Here is a 20,741-nt window from a genome sequence, read left to right as displayed (position 1 = left end):
GGACATTTCTGTTTTAAACCCACAGGACAAAGACCTCAGCCTAGAGTGCTTTAGTTGCCTGAGTGCCAAAAGAGAAATTTTGGTGGTGTGCTGGCTCACTGCAACCCCAGGATATGGCACAAAATGCAGTAGTCTTACACAGGTGAGATGAAAATCAGACTGGCTATTCTTACAGGTTTACCGTGAGTCACAGTCCTAGATGAGAAAATATAGGATTGGCAGTAACAAATTCAGGCACCCTGAAACTCAGCCTGAAAACTACCAGCACTGACAGCTCATAACTTCATGCCGAGTCTCATGATGCTTGGCCTGTTTCCTCAGAAGTATGTAAGGTTTTGATAGTGACAAGAATCACTGACCATCACCAAAAAAAAAAAAAAAGGATAGTAGTAGTAAGTTTCACAATAATGAAAGAAAACTCCCCCCCCCCCCTCTTTTTTTTTTTTTAAATATACACAAGCGTACACAGAAAACCCAAAACCCAAATAAAGCCCAGATACGACTCAAGTTTTTGAATACCAGGATTTGGTGGCAGGGTGGAACACACAGGGGAGAAGATGATCTTTTAAACAACTCTGAATGCTCAGACTTGTAAATAAAACAAGATGGTTCATATCAGTATTCTAAATATTATTCTGCCGAGTAAAACAGAATTTGACCAATAACCATCAGAAGCAAAGCTTTATAAAAAGCAGAGGGCAATACCTTCATTGAAACAGACGGGAGCTCACTCCTCCAAGAAGTTGCTCTGCCTTGGGAGAAATTTCCCTCCGATCGTCAGTTGATACTAAAAAACTAGTCCCAAAGGAGGGGAAGTGAAAATTGTGTCATTTGGTAGAGTAAAAAGCTATAAAATGCCATTGTTATGTTTCCTTCCTTTCCACTGTTTTGCTTTTCCTAACTGATACTAACTACCTTGCAATTTGTTTGCAATACTTTAGATATTTAATATAATTTCAAAATCTTCACCACACTTTCCGTAGAGCCTAAATTTTCAATCTGACTCCAGCAATACAAGCCTATGAACACTTAAATCATCTGCCTTCCCCCAGCACCAGCGCCAAAGCATCCCTTTTGCATTCTGCTGACTAATGGGCACATGGCGAATGATGACCTAAAGTTCAACATTAAAAAAATTCATCAAATATGTAACAACCTAGGGTAAAATTCTGGCACTAGCAATGTAAATTGCAAAACTCCTGCTGGCTTACACATGGCCAGCATTTCGTTGCTGCAATACACCATTTTTAGTTTTAATATCATCATCCACATGCATGATATGAGAAACAGTTGTGCCATACAAGATAAAAACTGATGGTAGAACAAAATACCTAGACATGAGTCTTACAGTATTTTCCTTCAGGGAAGCAGTCATCTAATATTCAGTAACATTCTTTCCCAGAGGAAAACAAACAATCAAAAGCACAATTTGGATACTAGCCAGTTAGCTACACATTAGATTACTGCTAAATCATTTATACAGCCAACTTTCTGGTTTAATTCCCATCTCATTCAATTTCTCATTTCTTTTATGACAAATTTCTTTGGAGAGCTGAATGCTAACACCCACACAAACTGATTACGAAGATCACAGCTGTCTGTACATTGGTGAAATTCAAAATCCTTTGGCTGTGCATGATGGATAAAGATTTAGTGACCCAGACTACCACCCTCTTGGGACACAAAACAATCAATATATTTAATTTTTAAATATGATGATTAAGCGTTCAGAGTTTTCAGATATAAAGTTATAACAAACAAGTTGAAAAAAGGGAAAAAAAAGCATTTACACCATCTCTAGTACTTAATGTAAGTCTGAGTTGTTATTGTTAAGTAGCAGACAGTTCAACAGCACTGGTATCTTAAAAAAGCATAGGCAGCACATCACTGACACCACTGCCTGGCACATACTGGGTGCTTTGTGTGTGGCAGTTCTAATGCTCATAAGATCAGTGATGTGAAGGTCCCCATCAATATGTGAATGAAATTCTTGATGGTCTTCAACCCATCCCAGCTGTGCGAGAGGTCTGGGCCACACACGGAAAATCTAAGAGCAAGGTTCACAGCTGCACAACAGCTGGTCTGCACTGGCAACATGCACAGGCTTTAAACCTTTGCATACTTGAAATATTCCAGCTGCTTTGCATTTGCTCCATTATACCACAAAGCAGCCAGAAGTACACTGCTTTATCTGATACAAAACCATGAAATAAAAGAAATTTAAGATCAATGCTAAATTTCTCAAATTCATTATCAGTAACACACTTCGTTCTCTAGAGTTCTATTTAAAGCTTAAAAAGAACTCACACAAGAACATTATCTTAAATTGGAAACAAAGCTGAGAATCTATATCAAGTGTATATTAAAAACACTTAAGGGAAAAAGCATTGCAGCAATGATATCTATTCCCTGGAATAAATGATCTCAAAGGGTTCAGAGTCAAGGTGAAGTTTAAGAACTAAATACATTACGGTTTAAAAATTATTGAGCTAAAGTACCCATACAATGTGAACCCCGTGCACTTCAACAGTCAAGCTGCTTGAAATCCCAGATTAAATTAACTGACTTGTATAGAGATTGATATTTTCAATTTCTTACCTTGCAATCCTTATAAAGCATTCCAGATTTTCGTTGACTTTAAAAACACATTTCTAGACCTTCAGCAAAGTTTTACCTTCTTTAAATTTACTCCAAAACTGCATTTCATAACTTTATTAGCGCTTTGTTTTAAGAATAATTAAAATATTCACAGGGCTGGTTTTGTTTGTATAATAATTTTTGACAGAAATTATCACCTAGATCATCTCTATAAGTTAATGACAGAAAATATTCATATAGGTATTAAAAACCATTTTTCCTGTCCATAAAACATCACCAAAACGTATTTATGGTCAAGAATTTTAACTGAGCTTTCAGTTTTACTGGTGATGCATGAGCCTGACAGCACAAATTTCCCTTTTTCACAGCTACACTGACCTGCAACATTAACGATTGTAGATGCTTGTTTTTGTCAATAAACAGGACAGGTACAACTAGAAAACACATATCAGACAAATATGCAGTCATTTTGAAAGGGTTACTGACACACGGCATAGGTCTAATAAGAAACAGACATTTACAATGGCTCAGAACTTGTGGCCATATCATCAAATTTAAAATATTGAGCTTTGGGGGTCATTTACCCTTTCTCATATTTTCTGCATCTCCTCTCTTACAGGAAATATATATATACACACATACATACATATGATGCATGGATTTCCTCACAAATGGATGCATTTATATATATATATATATATATATATATGATGCATGGATTCCTTGACAAATAAAATTCTCTTTACTCAACCAATAACAGCATGATTATTGGCAAGCTTTGTGTGCTGGGCTACAGCATCTTCTTCCTAGCATCGCTCTCCTCCCTGACAAGAGCCCCACGGCAGGACCGACTCTGACCTTCTCGATTTGGTACTGCCCTGTCCCCTGGTCAGGGGAACAGCACCCTCTTGTACAAGCTGCACTAACGTGAATTACCGCACAAGTAACTGCTCAGTACAGTTACTTTGCCCCTATCCACTGCAAAAGAGGACAGTACAAGAAGCACCCTAATTTCATTAACTAACAAACAGAAACCAATGCAATTAATAATTAGGCTTGTATTGCTCAGCAGTGTCTTTCACTGCTGCTTGGCAGTGCTTTGAAAGAGGTGCTGGCTCACAAAATCAAGATGAACGATGGAAAGAAAGAAAATATTACCGGGATTCATGCAGCCTGGCTTCACAGCCCAGCCTTCAAGAGTACACGAGAATAAAAATCCAAAATGTATGGAGCGGTGACAGGAAAGTCCATCCCACAATGTTTGCCCTGAATGCTGCGTACTTCTTTTAAGACAACAAAGTTGAACAGATGCAATGATGCCAAAGTGAAGTTGCTTAAACAAGGCTGAAGGTCTGGCACAGACAGGTCTTCCAGATCACTTAAAAAAGAAAACCAGAAAACTTTTAAAGGACAGACATACCTGAAAGCTACCTACCTACCTTAAATACTCTCAAACACCTACAGTAGGCATTATGTTCTAATATTTGTGGGAAAGAACTCTCTAAATATATCGGCAGTTACCACGTGAGTAACAGACTAACCATAAAATAGGTTAACTACTAATATTATCTGAAATTTTAGTCTGCAGGGGGACTTAACAAAAATCTAGCATTTTCCCTCACTACTTTTTTAAAGCAGGGAACTAACTACCCAATGTTTCAGAGAATAAAATCTTATTAAGATTTCTGAATCATGTTTATACTCCAGTTTCCAAAGCAGACAGAAAGATGCCACATATTTTAATCAGATTTTCCTTAGCAGTATCTTGCAAGATAAAAAAAATCTCAGGTTACTCTGTTAGTGGTTCATTACTATTTAGATGGATGCACAGACACCCTAATTTCAATAGCAAAACACTTAGTGCCTCTTAAGAATGAACTCAAACTCATTTCCTATTTATAGGCTTATTAGAAAAAGAACCACACATATCCGAAAGAGCACTCTGCATCTGACTTGCACAGACTGCTCTGTAGGTCTTACTTTCTCAAAGAGAAACCTACATGCACTTCTTTTAACAAATCAAAAATGAAATTCACCAACTACAAATTCAAGCAGGTGGCTCCACCTTTGAGCAGATCCTATCACTTCAGATTGTTTTTATATAAGTGGCATGACGTTCAAAGGCAATTTCCTTTCAAAGCGCTGGAACCTAATTAATAATAAAAATAATGATAGTTAACCAGCACGGTAAGTTGCACATGCTTCACTAGAAAGAACAAACAGCACATGGTTAAGACCAATACAGCAAGGCCAAAGATCACTCATCGCACATGCACGCATCTCTCCATCAAAGAAACACCTCTGACACAAAATACACATACATACAAATTCCTGCTCAAATGTATTTTTAAAAGGACATAATAGGAGATACAGAAGATGACCTGAATTTATTTATATCTAAAGGTACCCCAAAGAGTCATTTGCATATCTAAAAGCACTTCTAACCAAAGCCAGCTCTCACCTCCTCCTCCACGTAGGAGATTAATGTCTCCTTTTAGATGTTATTCTTGCTAACAACCATGAGCCACTGGTAAAACAGAACATGACTGTGAATGCAACAGGAAATTACACTTTCTTCAGACCAGTACAATGCAGATTTTTGCTAATGCATGTGGCATTTGCATTCCAGTATCTGAACTAGCGGCCCGTGTAATGCTGCAGTCAGTCAGATGAAAACATCTCAGCCACTCTGGACATGAGCAGTCAGTCTGAAAGGTGACATCAAAAACAGCAAAATCTATTCTGCTGTTATCTCTGATACCGCTCTCTCCCCATTGTTCTGCTGCACTGAAAATAATCAGAGGCACCTGAGCTCCAACCCTTTTGGTATCAAAAACAGTACCACTGCCAGCATGGCAGCTCATGAGGCCCTCCCATTTCAGAACTGAATTCTTCCTGCATTATGACCAGCCCAAGCTCAACGCTAGATAAGCACAGAAGTTTAAAGCAGCATGTGGGAAACACTAAACAAAATTTACGTGTCAGGAGCAATATGTGGTAGAAGAAATTGTGACATTTATGGGCCACGTGAGTGTTGCAGTACGGAGCAGAGGAGGAGATTGCCTGAAAAGACAAATCCGTAATAGTTTTCTTTGTATTTTTAGCCAATGGCAGAGGTGCATGCAACTTAAGGTCAGGTTTTTTTCACATTTTAGCTGGCAGAAATCCAGCTAAAAATAATTTTTCAAAATGGAAAAAATTGAATCATACTATCGATTTTGTATTGCCTGAAGAACTTAAATAATGAATGTTCATTTTCTCTTTCAGTAGAAAATCTCTTCTATGTAATAACAACAACAACAATATGAAGAATAATTTTACAAAACTGCTGTTCTTCACAGGACCCTCCAACAAGGACTCCAACCATTTTTCATTTAAACTCCCCAAAATCCAGGAACCTTAGTTTAACAAGGCACTTACTTTTCTACTCATTAAAGACTGATGCATAGGGGATGCAACTTGCTCTGTCTCAGTGCAGGTTGTTGACTACGTACTTCCACAACTCATTGATTCACAAGGCACGAAAGTAAGCTGCCTTTCTGATAAAAGGTATACTCCAGTGACTGCCAGGCACAAATTAGGAAACGTAGGGAAAGATGTAATCCAGGAAAACACAGATGATGGGAAGAAAATTGAAGATTTTACCTTTAGATGAACTACACATACACTGTCTTTAGTCTTCTGCTCACAGTTTCCAGTGTTATTATCACCCACATTAAGACCCAGAAGCTTGTCCACTACAAATACAAACTGCACAAAACAGCCATTGAAGAGAATTCACAAAATATTTCAATTATAGCAGTTGTTCCATCTATAGTACAGTAACTACTCAAGTGAAAGGCTTCACTTACCCAATAACTGAGACAACACTTCAGTCCCTGGAAAACTTGTGTAACAAATTCTGTTAGAAGCCATTTATAAACACATCAAGGACAAGAAACTAAATGGGAACAAAGAAAGGGGTTTACCAAGGCAACATGATGCCTCACCAATGTCACTGATTTCAGTATGAAGCAAGGGGTGCTCTCAACACAGAGAGAGGAGCACAGATGTTGTGCACCTTGACTTCAGCGACAACTTTCACACATTCTGCCATAGCTTCCTTATCACCAGAGATGTGAGACATGGTTTGTATAAGTAGATAACGTGTAAGAAAATTTGGCTGGGACTACCAGGCTCAAAGCATAGCAGTGATCAGTGATGCAAAGCACAGCTGTTGGCCACCAGTAACTAGTGGCATCCCCTCAGAGACCACAGCTGAGACCAGTACCACTCACTGTCTTCATTAGCAACCTGGGCGACAAAACAGAGTGAACATTCAGCAAGTTTGCTGGTGACACCAAGCTGAGGGAGCGGGCAATACACCGAAGGGAAGGGTTGCTGTTCGGAGGGACCTGAAGGTGACAGGTCCAGAGAAGTGATCTTTTCCCTCTGTTTGGCGCTTGTGAGGCTGCAGCTGCCGTGTTGTGTCCAGCTGTGGGCTCTGCCCTCACAAGAAAACCACTGACATGCTGGAGCAAGTCCAGCAGAGAGAATCACTAAGACAGTTGGGGATAGAGCACATGACATACAAACAGAAGCTGAGAAAAGTGAGTTTGTTTGGGTTTATGTAAATAAGGTTTACAGGAGCCTTATTGCTGCCTAAATCTTGAGCAGAGGTTACAAAGACGGAGCCAGTGCATAGCAATACGACAACAGGTAACAGACAAGTTGGAACATGGGAAATTTCAGTTCACTATTAGTTCACCATGTCTGAAGGACTTTCTGGTTCTGGGCAGTTTTTGTTTACTGGGACACTGGTCAAATACCAGAACAGGTGCCCAGAAAAGTTGGGAAACATCCATTCTGGCAGCTGTTCAAGACCTATCTGGACTAAGCCCTCAGCAAGTTGGCCTAACTAGACCAGCTATGAGCAGGGCACAGGCCTACCTCACCGCTGGAAGACCCTTCCAACTAATGATTTAAAGTATTCTACTGATATACCATTTTTCCATGGTCTAACCTCGCTGTTTCACAATGCCATTCAGCACGAATAATTCCATGCAAAGACACATTCAAACTCCTCTAAAAAAAATAATACAAAAAACACTCTCCTAACTCATTGCACCAGTCTGCACCATACTGCACCTCGTCACTACTTCTAACACCATCACCGCCACTACCGAGGACACTACCAGAACTGCTCCAGGGGCTATGACAGACTACTCAGTTATATTTGAACTGCAGTCAAAGTTTGCTATGACACAACACGAACACCTACTATCACTTCCAAACTTTGGGGGAAATTCTTCCAAATTCTTACTATTATATAACACTGACTGCTTTCACCATTAGCCTCCATGCTGTCTTGTGGCAAAGAATTTTACAAGCCCTGTGTACATTGTGTGAATGTATTTCCTGCTTGGTGGGTACTTTTGTTGTCTTTTGCTTCCAGAGACTCTTCATCCTCACGATAAAAAAGAGCAGACAAAGAAACAAGGATGGTCACAGAAGTAAGAGAAGATAGTTTACATCAGAAGTAAAAAGACTGGAGGATATTCAACAAATCAAGGGTGAAGTAAGGCTACAACAGCCTCTGATCCTTTAAGACACTATGACAATAAGTGTTACAAGAAACACGTAGCCCAGCTGGGTTACTTGGGACAGAAGGTGGTTTCCTCTATGACAGGAGAAACTCTCTGCTGATTTCCACATGTTCACATTCAGAAGAGTAGGAGAACACACAGAACTATGTATTTGCAAATTAATCAGAAAGTACGAGGTAATCTCATCTCTAGGCAAGACTGCTGTTACCATAACGCAGGTACTGACTTGTAAATAGCATGGAGAAAAGAACCTGAACATTTGACATAAGGGGATCTTTGGATTAACTGCAGGTATTAAAAACATACATGCACTCTTTTGTATATTGTTGCTTCCAGAAACTTTTGTCTAATTCCTTCCAAACAAGAGAAAAATATTTCTCTAATTGGATGGTCACACATTGTCCCATGTTTTTTATATATATGTGTGTGTGTGTGTGTGTGTGTGTGTGTGTGTATTTGGATGGCAAATAAAACGATGCACTTAGTTATGTTATTTTAGGTAACTTCAGCATTTTTCTTGCCATTTGTGGCCATGTAAGTTTAACAACAGTGAACAGCGAAGTTTTTAAACAAGCAACTTAACTCAGTCAGGTTTTATTTCTTTGCTATCTCACTTCACAAGAACACTACATGAAGCGATCCAGAACACTCTGTGTCTTTGTGATTCTCTGAGGTGTATTCTGGCCAGCATCAATGCCTTTAAGATCCCTTAAGCAAAATCTCATAGCACTCTTGTCTTTACCTGAATTGCTGGTGTTTAATGCCTATAATTCAAAGATGTCCCAGAAGAAAAATGGAGGCGCAATTACAATTTCCCTAATTAGGGTTGATTACAAGACAGCCTAACGCCTTTTCCCCAAAATTTAGCCTGTTATAAGGGGCAAATATGTATCACCTGATGGAAGTAGATGTTCCATGCCACCTTGAAGCTACTGTGGGTTAAATGGGAAACAAAATGAAAAATAGTAGTTGAGAAGGCTAATATACCACGCAGTTAATCCTCTTGAGTCAACAAGCTTCTTGGTCTCATGACTCCATTATACAACGTAATTGGTTTTAATAACACAGAATATAAAGTAACAGAGGGGAATGCTTGGCTCTGTACAAGAACTGGCATAGAAGTATAATTAAGATCTATAATGACCTAGGTAAGGATCAGTAGAAAAATATCAGATACCCTTACACACATCAGTGATAGAAGACAGCCTGTGTAATTACTGGGATAAAACTTGTAGAGAAAAAAATTTAAAGAGTGATAGATTTCTGCAGATAGATTCTGCCACAAAATCTTATTTGAATTATCATATGTAAACAACTGCTTTCACTACTAAGACAAAGCTTAATAAGTGTGGGGTTGCACTCTGAACATAGTTCTTCTAAAGCAGGGTCTCCAAAGGGCACTTGTCTCGATTCAAATGATTGTATCTTGATCCAGCAGTTCTACAGTCCAAACTATTTCTACAGACCAAACTTGCTTTAAAACAGGCTTTCATCACCTGAAATTGCCTTGAAGTACTTTCTAAACATCTGCTCAAAACCAGCTTTAATTCTTAGGATATAACACTCAACTCCATTAAATGAATATACAGCCTACTTTTTTTTTTTTTTCCTCTGAAAAGTAACATGTGACTGTGCACCGTTGTTTTAATCAACAGTTAGAGGTTTTCTTCAAGGCAGGGAGGAAACTGCCAGTAACACCAAACCTGGAATACCCCGTCCCTAAATCTGTAACCTTGCCTGCCCTGTCAGCTGGTCAGTATTTACCAGGTTCCATATGCTCAACACCACCACAAAGCTTTCTGTCACACATACAGACAATGCTGGGAGCTAGCTGATTCAATTCATCAGTGAATTCATATTTACAACAGAGATGCAAACTCAGAATCTGCTTCCTAAGTGGTGACTGCGTGGGGAGGAGTGAAATGAACCATGGAGACAATCCACTAAGGCTTACTGCTCTGTCTCTTTTTATATACATAGTATATATGTGTATACAAAATTATATATAATGTGTCTACATGCATACATACAGAGAGAGAGCGCGCACGCATTGCCCTCTACCGGCCAAAGCCTGGCATGCAGAGGTCCTCCTCTTCCACCACATTGCTCTTAAGTGAACTTTAATGAATGCTTGACAGGACCGCACCAGTATGTGATACCAGTTCCTGCTACTCGCTGATATAATAAGAGGCATCCCCTTCAATTCACTAAACTTCAAGGCTTTCTCCAAACCCACTTTTAAGACTTGGCATTTTGCTGCTTCCTCTCCTCCTACGCGGTGATATATGTAGCAGGACAATGGAAAATCATACAAACCATGCACCCAAGTGGCTTACAGGCTAGCCTGTTTCTATCTACATACCCACAAGCAAAGCTTTTACCATATTATGTTACATTCATAAGCGCCCATTTTTGCCCTCACAGTTAACCATTTTAATCAAATTCCAGGCTGCTGGGAGGTGACAGAAGAGGAAGACAGGAAGGAAAAAATGAACTAAGGAGAGGCACAGACAATTACTTTCAGGCCAATTTGTTTCTAATTTCTTCCCCCTACTCTCAGTAAGTATAGTCATTTTATGTTTCAACATGAATATGAACATCAAAGACAGAAGAGATCAATAAAGGGTGTGAGATGTTTTGATTCTTAACATCTCCCTTCCTTCTTCCCTACACTAAACAAATTTTTTTGTTTTAAATGTCCACTTGTATGTTTAAAAAAAAAAAGTAAGGACTAAAAATGCACACATACGTTAGACAAAAAAAAAAGTTCTTGAATTTTGGAAGCAGTTCAATAAGTTCAACAAGTTCAACTGTAAGCTCCTTAAAGAATCTGCATGTTATCTGAATAGTCTGTAATCATCTTCCTGACAGTGAGTGGCCATAATGTAGTATTCATAAGTACTAACAGATGGACATAAAAATAAAAGTAAACTGGGGTTCTTGGAAGTGGGGGGAGAAGGATGATTTCTTCGCTGTTTTTTATGTACTCACCTAAGGCCCAGTATGACACAGCTTCCAAAGGTGGAGAACTGCTGCAGATAGCATGGATATACATGAGGTGTATCATTAGCTCAGCCAAGCACCACCAAAAGAAAATACGAATTATGCCCACGATTAAGATGCCAACATTGGTCTTCAAACTGAAGGCTTCTTGTTTCCTCATCTAAATGAAGAAACCCAAAGAGGTTACATGACACACCACTGACTGTTTTACTCGAAGACTCATCTTAAGAACCCCCTCCCTTTTTTCATTTACTATTCATTTCATTTCAAAGGTTTCATTTACTATTCATTACTATCAAGGGGGCATTTGACCATCCCATTTGAGAATTCCAGGCACACCGATGGAGCCTGGTTTCTTCTTTCTCAAACTCACTAAGAAGTAGAAATCAGCAAGTAGAAAATTGAGAGGTAAGCAAAGCCAAGCAAGTTTCCAGTTCAAGACTAGCTGCAGTATTTAAAAATATTCAGTTCCATTCCCATGCAGTGAGATTCTCCCTTCCTCCAGATGACATTTCCATTCTCTCTGCATTGCAGAAACTACTTGTGTAGCTGAACCGTACGGGAATGCAATGGCATCTGCTGGTGTGGTGCAATTTCCACAATAGGCACCCTAATGCAGGGGGATCCAGACTGCTCTTCCCTCACAGTATTCAGGTGCCAAAGGGTCTCTGGATTGCTTTGCTATTATATGCTGCCCAGTGCTTTAAACATATGATCTTTCTACCTGCTTCCATTTTGCATTTATTCCAAATGGACAGTTTAAATGGCCTGATTCCACAGGCATCTCTCTGAATGTACAATGACGCAAAAGATGTTGCTCTCTTGTCCCTACACTGTCACTTCAGAAGTTACATCCCAGTCACCAGCTGCTGCCAAACAAATATACTGCCAGGAGGCCTAAGGTCCATTACCCAGAATGTCATCACTTTCAGGATGGCCTGAGGAAGGGCTGCCTTGGCAACAGCCACTTTATTTCTGGAAGGCTGTCAAACTTCAGAGGAGTTTATTAAAAGCTGACTCTGACCACACGAACAAGTTCCTAAGCATCTAATCCAGACAAAAGTATCTACCCAGGAATAAGCATACATTTATTTGCAGTTTTAAGTATGGAATATACCATAATAAATACATGAAGCACAGGACAATAAAATATGTTCTTTACTTTCTTTTTTTCTGCATGTCTTCTAATGGCGCTTGGTATTCTGAGGTCTGTTCACACAGAGACACATAACAGAAAGAAAGGGACATACAAGAGCAAACTAAAAGGCTTGGAAGAAGGTACTTACAAAGAAGTACTTACAAAAAGTAGAAATATCAACCTGCCCACCTAACCTGGACAAAAGGATTAAAAGAAAACATAGAGCTTTCACAGAAGAATCTTACCATGTAACTGTGAATTATTTTTCCTTGCAAGTTTTGTGAAAATTCCCTGACATCATGAGAATTCCTAAAAAAACACACGCAAAAAGTCGGTACCCCTGGCTCATTCCTATCATGTTGTTAAATTCTCAGAGAAAGCGCATCCCCTTCAAATTCTTGTAAAAATTTGCTAGAACTAAAACATCTTGAATTGACAATGCTATTCCATTTCCAGAAGTATGTCATCAGTAACAAGTCTCACACAGGAAAATGCCCTGTCCTTCCTTCTGCAGGCAGGCACAAACATCATGGTATGCAGACACTCTGGGAGCTCAACAAAAACAACAAAAAAAGCAACACCATCTGCTACAGAGTATTAGAAGGACTACTTGGTCAAACTGTCCAAGCAGCCTACAGACCAGGCAGGTCCAATCCCAATGACCAACCATGAAAGTACCCTGCATCAAACAAATGTTTTGGTCCTGAGGTTACATTAATCATTCTCAAGTCTTACAGAACAAATCTGTTGTAGAAACAGCCAAGTGTTATTAATCTTAACAGAATCCAGAAGAGATATGCATTTCTTAATTCCTGTACTTAATATCTGTGGATAATGGAAAAAAAAAGTTTAAAGATACTACATCTGTGAAGAATAATATTTTCTAAGCAGCAATGCTACCAAATACAGAAAAAATAACTGCTTGCTCAAAAGTATCTCAAACTTCTGCCACCTGTATTGGATTGACTACCTGAGAACAGCTCTTCATTCTTCTCCTGTAGCATCACCAAGGTCAGTGAGACCTATGTGACATGCTGAGCAAATGCCAGCTAAGTGCAAGTTAAAAATCAGGTAAGACAAAGTTTTGCAGCTGACACGTTTCTCAGGATACCCCAGAAGATTCTTACCATGCTAACTATAGTAAACAAATTGGTATACTATTACTTTAACTTCTTTCCACAGTAAAAAGTGAATATGATGAAATAGCAGAAAGATAGGATTGCCTCAAAATTATTTTTTTCATCTGTCATTGCATGTATGCCAAGTCACATTCTTCAGTCTTTAACTGGACACCAACAATGAACATACATAAGCAACCCACCCATCTGCATGGACAAAAACCTCCTCAAAATCCCAATCATCTTAATGCTATTAACGCTTAATGCTATTAAGGTACATTGTGCTACAATATACCTACCTTGCAGTTAGCTGTGTTCACTTGAAAATGAAGCAGCATACTAATTTTATAGATAAATTTGTACTAACTAGATGACATTTCGGAGACTACCATTTAATCACAGGTATTCGCACAATTCAACTTCACATCCATAACAAGAACTGGTATGTTCTGCTTCTACCCAGAAATTAAGTAAGGCCATTGGTGAAATACCACAGCTTTCATTCCTGTCTAGCAGTGGATGCAAATTACCAACATTATTATTAACCTTTTTTATTCATACAACAGTTTCTCTGCTTCCACTTTCAATACCTCTGCTTTCCAGCACACTGAGCAGGAATCCTCTTCTCAGTCTCAGCTTCAGTTAAGTGCTTCTGCAGTTCTCCATCTCCTTTTCTGACAGCAGCAATAAACACATTTTTTGTACTGTGTGCTTTGAACAAACTGCCGAGAGCTGCTATCTTCAAAACTCTTCTCTAACCTCAGCTGTCAAGTTGATGACGTGACTCTTCTAAGAATACTTTTTCATGCATTTTGACATACACCAAGAAACAAATTGTTCAATATTTTGTCTTCTTTATGGCTTTAACAGAACAGGTCTGTGCATATTTAAATGACAAAGTAATGCAAATATACACATCCCATTCTCCATGTTCGTTTTTCCCTTCACTCTGTCTCAAACCAAGAATACAGACAGGCTTCGCCCAGGTCTTTACTGAGCTGTACCAGATGAGCTAAGTTTCATTTCAAGACTCCACACACAGTTTTTGCATACAGCTAGCTCCAAGCCGCCCTCTACTCACAGTCTGGATGTTCTGAAACATGACTGTTCTACATGTTCTGAAACACTCCTTGAGAAAAATCATTTCTCTCTGTTTGCAGTACAGGAATATAGGTGGAATTTAACACAATTTAAAAGCTATAAAACAATAAACAGTAAAGAAAAATTTCTGGGTATCCATATAAGTCAGTCTAGCAGAAGAACAATCTTACTCATTTGAAGGCTTTTAGTCCCCATTTCCCCCAGTTGTTGTCTTTTCCTGAAAAGGGCATTAAAGATGCACAGATGATTGGCTTGTTCTCAGTGAAGCCTGGAAGATTGCTTATTACACGCTTCTGTCAGTCTCACAGATGCTTTTGCTTATCTGACTCATCTCCCTTAATGACATCTCACTGGCAGTAAGCACTTGAAGAAACCAACTTTTCTTCAAAGTGGTGAAAGATCACTTGACTCTGCCCCTTTAATTTGTATAACACTTCCTCCAGTCACAGCTCAGGGAGCATCTTGGCACCTCTGCTTCCTACCTGACAGCATCCAGTCTCCAGGTTCATTTAAGAACTCACGCTGAGATATTCAAACATACAGAGAGGATTTGGACACCTGCCTACTATTAAATGTAATGGAAAATAAGCATGCAAATGCATTAGTCAGCCTCAGAACTTTAGTGTCTATTTAGGGACCTACCTTGCCTCTCCTACTTCATTTGTGTGATTCACAAAAGCTTAAGGGCTTTTAGTAAAGGAATCAGACGTTTCCTGCTGCAGCGGAAGGCAAGTGGAGCCGATCCTTCCAGGCTGACTCAGCTACAAGGACACCTTTTCTGGAGCTCTCCCAAAAGCACAGGCACGGCGCAAAAGTTCCCACCACTCCTTGGATCGCGGATCACGGTGAATTGCCACTCAATCGCATCAAACGGCTTTGGCCTCATTCAATACACCAGTATCTCCGTGGTGCCTTAAGATCCCATGTGCTGCAGCAGTAACAAAAGCTATCTGATTGCTTGCCTTCACCAGAGCGACCACGTCCTTCACAACTTCACCTCTATATTATTTGCATATTAAGCAACCAATGCAAGACCTCACTTTTATCAGTGTTTCTTCACTGGCAGAAAGCAGCAACCTCAATGAACTGGGATTAATCAGACTTTTCTGAAGTGCTGACTACTGGGTATGTCTGATGTAGCAAAGAGGAGCTGCACAAGAGAATCTTTTTTGGTATTAAAGTTATACACCAACTGCCCATGATAACCAGGGTTAAACTAAGATTTGCCATGTTTTTAAAAAGGCAAATATTTTTTTAATGGAAAAAAAAAAAAATGTGTCGTCAGAGGAGTTCCCCTACCACGCACACAACAAAAAAAACAACACAGGAATGATAATTTGCGTCAAACTTGGGAAACAATACCGTAGTATAAATTTTATGATCAAAGTAGATATCTGACCAAAATCATCCACCTAAATGACAGGAACTCACTAGTCACAAAAGCATGAAACCAAACATTTACTTAGGCTTCCCGTCAGTCTAGATAAACTGTGACTTCAGATAAGAAAAAAAAGTCCCACAGACTTTTTCTACGTCTTGTCCAGGGATAACAGAATTTAGCCTTGCATTTTCCAGAGCTATTGAATACAAATGAGTATCAGACCTGCCACTTGTGCTCACTATAATCTCAGTTTTCACTTTCATAAACCCAAGTCTCTATTTGTTACAGTTTCAACAGAAACTTTCCAAAAATGAACAGAAGCAATACACAGACACCTATATACAAACCATAAAACTCCTGTTTCAGTTTAAACCATCCACTCATCCACTTTACCCAAATGTTAGCTATAAACATCATTGATGGTTATTTCATTGCTTACTTAAGTGTGCAAGAAAACAAGAAAAGCAATAAAGTGTCAGACAAAAAAAAATATATCCTAGGGCAGAAGAATTTCAGCTTCTAAACTGGTAGGGAAAGGAGGGCTGTCTTCAAGCTGGCATGCAGGACACTATCACATTCCCAGTGATTCACTCCAAACTGTCCAGTCTTCATGTTCTCATAATATTATTCGATATTATCAAAATTATGAGGAATATTATTTTAGACGGCCAAACTATCCTAATTATCTAAAGACTACACAGAAAGTGAAATCATTTAAATAAGAAGAAAAGTATTATAGAATTAGTTATAGATACATTTTTATGGAAGCTACAACACACATGAAAACATCTTTTCTGTAGGTTTTTTTTTGAAGTAACTAGTTGAAAGAAAAATATTTATTTCCAAAGGAAAGAGTCTAATAGAGAAGATTACTGTCAGCTTTCAGTAACTATTTCGTTTCTTTCTACCTTCTCCCTAACAGTGGAGTCCAATCAACCTCTCTCCACCCAATCACTAGATATAAAAGCTTATTTTGACATTTTTTCCATCAACCAACCAAATATATTCTTAATGTTAATTATCAGCCTCATACGAATTCACTATTATTTCATGGTTGGCATGTAAACACGAAGACTTAAGATTTGTTTCCATGCACAGCCTTCCCTTTTGCAAGCAGCTTACTTCAACACTCGCCAAGAAAGGGACAAATACATACTAATGTCCCTAATGGGACACCTTCTCTTTCGAAGTCTCATCAACATCCATTTTGTCAAAAATGTAACTAGAAAATAAACTCGGAGTCATCTGCAACCTACCTTTTGAAATACACTACAAAAAAGTATCTCAGGGTATGAAATATCTCTTCATATTATTTCAAGGGTGAAAGAATCATCATCTACCTAAAATTTTCCTCATGATCATTATTAAAATCTCTCAAAATATGAAAAAAAAAATATGAAAAACCCATCACATCTAATCTACTTTTAATAAGCTATAGGTTCTGTGTCTAGACTTGGCAGCTGAAAAGAGATCACCATTTTCTTCAATATTTCTTAGTTAAATTTGACTCAGACATGGATGCACTGGAAGTCTGTAACTGCATGGTCTTAAAAATACTCTTACCTGCTTACTAAATTCATCAAAGTTCATAATGGGTCCGTTGTGGAACAAGGGATAGTAAAACACGTATGCCAGCATCCACAGGAACGAATGTGATGATTTCTGGGCAGGTTCGTGCCAGCAGTATTCCAGGCTGAAACTTGTGTAGAAGAGGCAACGGACAGACACCGTGAAGAGAAGCAGATAATACTCATTTTCAGTGTCGTACCACTTTCTCTGTAAGACAAAACAAAGTCAGCTCATAATGGTGCAATGCTATGGTTTTAAAATTCCAAGACAATGTTACCAACAAGACCCTGACTTTTCAGGTCACTAGCAACAGAAAGTAACTAAAGCTAACAGAGGCCAGAATGAATGTCTGAAGTGAACATCGCTAACATCCGAAGAGTGAGCACTGGCTGCTGAATGAGCTGCTGAGGGCAGAAAATTATAACAGCTTAATTCCAAACTGTAGTACATTTTGAAGAACTGTGAAATTAGGAGAGCTTTTCTCACAGCAGTGCCATTTTTCCCCCCCTCAGGTTTTGTCCAGTAATAGAGTATCCAAAATAGCTGGCAATCGTATTGATAACTAAAGAGCTACTAGGACTGAAGCCAAGGCTGCAATTCAGATCTCAAGAGATTGAAACACTCACTAGGAAGCCCAAGGCTAGGAAGATTTTTCTGACCCTTTGCCATGTTTATGATATTCCCTGTCACACATTTTCAACAAAAAAAAACATATATTTTTATATACGTATATTGATACACACCCATCACCAAAAAAAATCAGCAAATTTGTCTGATTATATTTGTATTGCAGTGGGCTTGAGAAGCCCCTTCATCTCTCAGTGAGACAAAAATCTACCTATACCACATGAAAAGACCCTACCAGCTCATCTTCCTTCCCCCTCAAAATTAGAACAAACCTTACAACATATTCCTAGTTTTTTTCTCTTAGTCCAAATAAATGCAAGAATGACATTTCTACACAACTAAGAAGCATTTTTCCTAAAATCTGTATTGCCAAAAGCATTAGTGAAACAGGATAACTGAGTTTGCACCAAACAGTAGCGAGCAAACAACTTTTTGGTATAAATGAAAGTGTCAGAGCAACAGTCTTCATTTCCATGTAGAAGCCTGCAGACACCAGTTAAGATCCTGTTAGTCTTGACTGAGCAACTCCTGGATATGAACCCCAAAAATCAGCACTTTAAATTGGTATGATTATACCTCTAACAAAGGAGAAATATGTTTACTAGAGGACTAGCATGGTATTTATCATGCTCCATCCCCATGGGGTAATTCTTCCACATTAAGGCACATAATTTCATCTCAATGCACTGATCAGCATGACTGAGAGGAACATCCACAACTACCCATAAATTACAATTAAGTGTGGTGAGGCCAAACCACATTTCTAGAAGCATCAGAAATCCAGATCTCAAATCCAAACCCCAACACTGGGGCGAAGTGGATTTTTCAAATTGAAATCCTAATGAGCAGACCAACAGGAAGACAGAAAAATATCTGTGGGTTTTCCAAATGATTAATCATGTGGATGTTATGTACAGCACTACTCTCAATGGACAGAACAGAGGATGTGTTGGTGTCTCAGTCTCACAGGCATCTGAGAAATTTAAAGAAGTCTGACAAAAGAAATTAAAGGGACACATGCTCATCCATAGCAAAATGAAGCAGATCCCACCATACACAAGTAGTTAGCAATAGCACAAACAAAAACAGTCTTATACAAAAAGGGCATGGATCTGAGTAACAGCAATAAAAAGCAAGCAGAAACAGTCGGTAAGTATTTGGAAGACTTCCACTAACAGCCATCAGCATTTGGAGTGGAAAAGGAAGGGAAACACCTTATTTGTGTCACAACAGTCCTTCCAAATCTCCAGGATTTTACTCCAAACCACAAACCAAGTAAAAGAGAACAAGAAAAAATAGCCAGAAACAAAAATAATTCATAAGAGGGGAAAAGTAACAACATGTGGGTCACTCAGCAATATGCTTCAAAGGAAGGTGAAAGAGAGGACAATTTAAAATGCATGTCCAGTGTAGTATCCATATTGTCAAGCGAAATTTTGACCTGCTGCTGTGACTGTAGAATTCCAAACTATTCCTTCTGTCAGGATGACAAACTTACATCAAGAGCACATGGCTTAATAAAAGAACTGGGCTGTAATTCTGTATTGCTTGCACAGTCTTCAGTATCCTTGTGAAGTCAGTCCTTCCAAAGTCACATATCAATTCCTTCAGAGTAAGTACAAATAATTTAACATTTAGAAGATACGGTATTTCATTCCTGCAAGGTATTCGGTATTTCATTTCATGCAAGTTACCAACAAGTTTGAACTGGCTTTTGAGTAATGCCTCAGCAGCAGACTTTGCTTTTAAGGAATGCAAGTGCTGGCTTCTGCTATCCAAGATGCAACCTAACGTTCAAAATAATGAACAGAATCTTTCCAAAAACTGTATCAGCAAACAGGGACGTTGCCAATTTCTGGGCAATAGATAGAGATGTTTACAGTAGATACAAAGGCTACCCCAAATAAACAACGAAGGCTTGTTCATCAGCTTTCCTAGCGGTATCCTTAAGCCACAACCATGTGGATACCACTCTGTAGCATGGATTGCCAGCTCTATAAACCAGGTGTGGGGGGGAAATCCGTATCACTTTCTAATAATATCTACAGGCTATTAATGAAAGAACATATTTGCCCCAGATCTTAACGCCAGTTTCCACTACATACTTAAATAACGAAGGATAATCTCATGTGCTGCTGGGTCTGACCAAAAGAGAGAGAAAGAAGTCTGAGAAAAATACTTCGGCAACAATATTCAGAAAAAGAAAGACCAATCAGTAGGTAAGATAGGAAGAGAGAAGTGTAAACCTGTCTCCCATTTCTTTCTCAGTTATCCTGTATTTAATAATTGATACAGGGACAGTCATTTATTTTCTGAACACAGGCTGGAAGTCACTGAGAGTGTGAAAACATGCCTCTGTGGCAGTGAAGGAAAACAAGACTCGGGAGTCAGGCCACTGACACTGAACAAATGTCTTGTCACCACTTCTTTTCAAAAGAAGAACCACCAAAAATTAAGTTAAGGTCTTTGATATATTCACACATTTTCAATTTATCAAATTCATATGCATTAGAGCAAGGCTCACGTTTTGTTTTCATCTCCAGTCGCCAACCTCACAGCAAGGTGCTAGTGTATGCTTGTGCTGTGAAAATGTATTCACAGGCACGGCTGCAACATCCCAA

The 20,741-nt window shown here is 38.9% G+C and overlaps 1 protein-coding gene across 3 annotated transcripts in view; it reads right to left on the bottom strand.

The window, feature by feature from the left end:
* HHAT (hedgehog acyltransferase) overlaps nt 1-20,741 on the bottom strand; it is a 162,018-nt gene that overhangs the window by 135,293 nt on the left and 5,984 nt on the right. For all 3 annotated transcript variants that reach the window (XM_083829430.1, XM_083829429.1, XM_083829431.1), the window contains 2 exons: nt 17,488-17,700; nt 11,175-11,346 (listed from right to left, as the gene is read on the bottom strand). In XM_083829430.1, coding sequence (XP_083685556.1) covers nt 11,175-11,346; nt 17,488-17,700 — 385 coding nt within the window. The remainder of the gene's footprint in view (nt 1-11,174; nt 11,347-17,487; nt 17,701-20,741) is intronic.

The sequence above is a fragment of the Anser anser genome (genome assembly GCF_964211835.1).
Source record: "Anser anser genome assembly, chromosome: 3".
Lineage (NCBI taxonomy): Eukaryota > Metazoa > Chordata > Aves > Anseriformes > Anatidae > Anser > Anser anser.
This window is presented reverse-complemented; position numbering and strand designations above follow the sequence as displayed.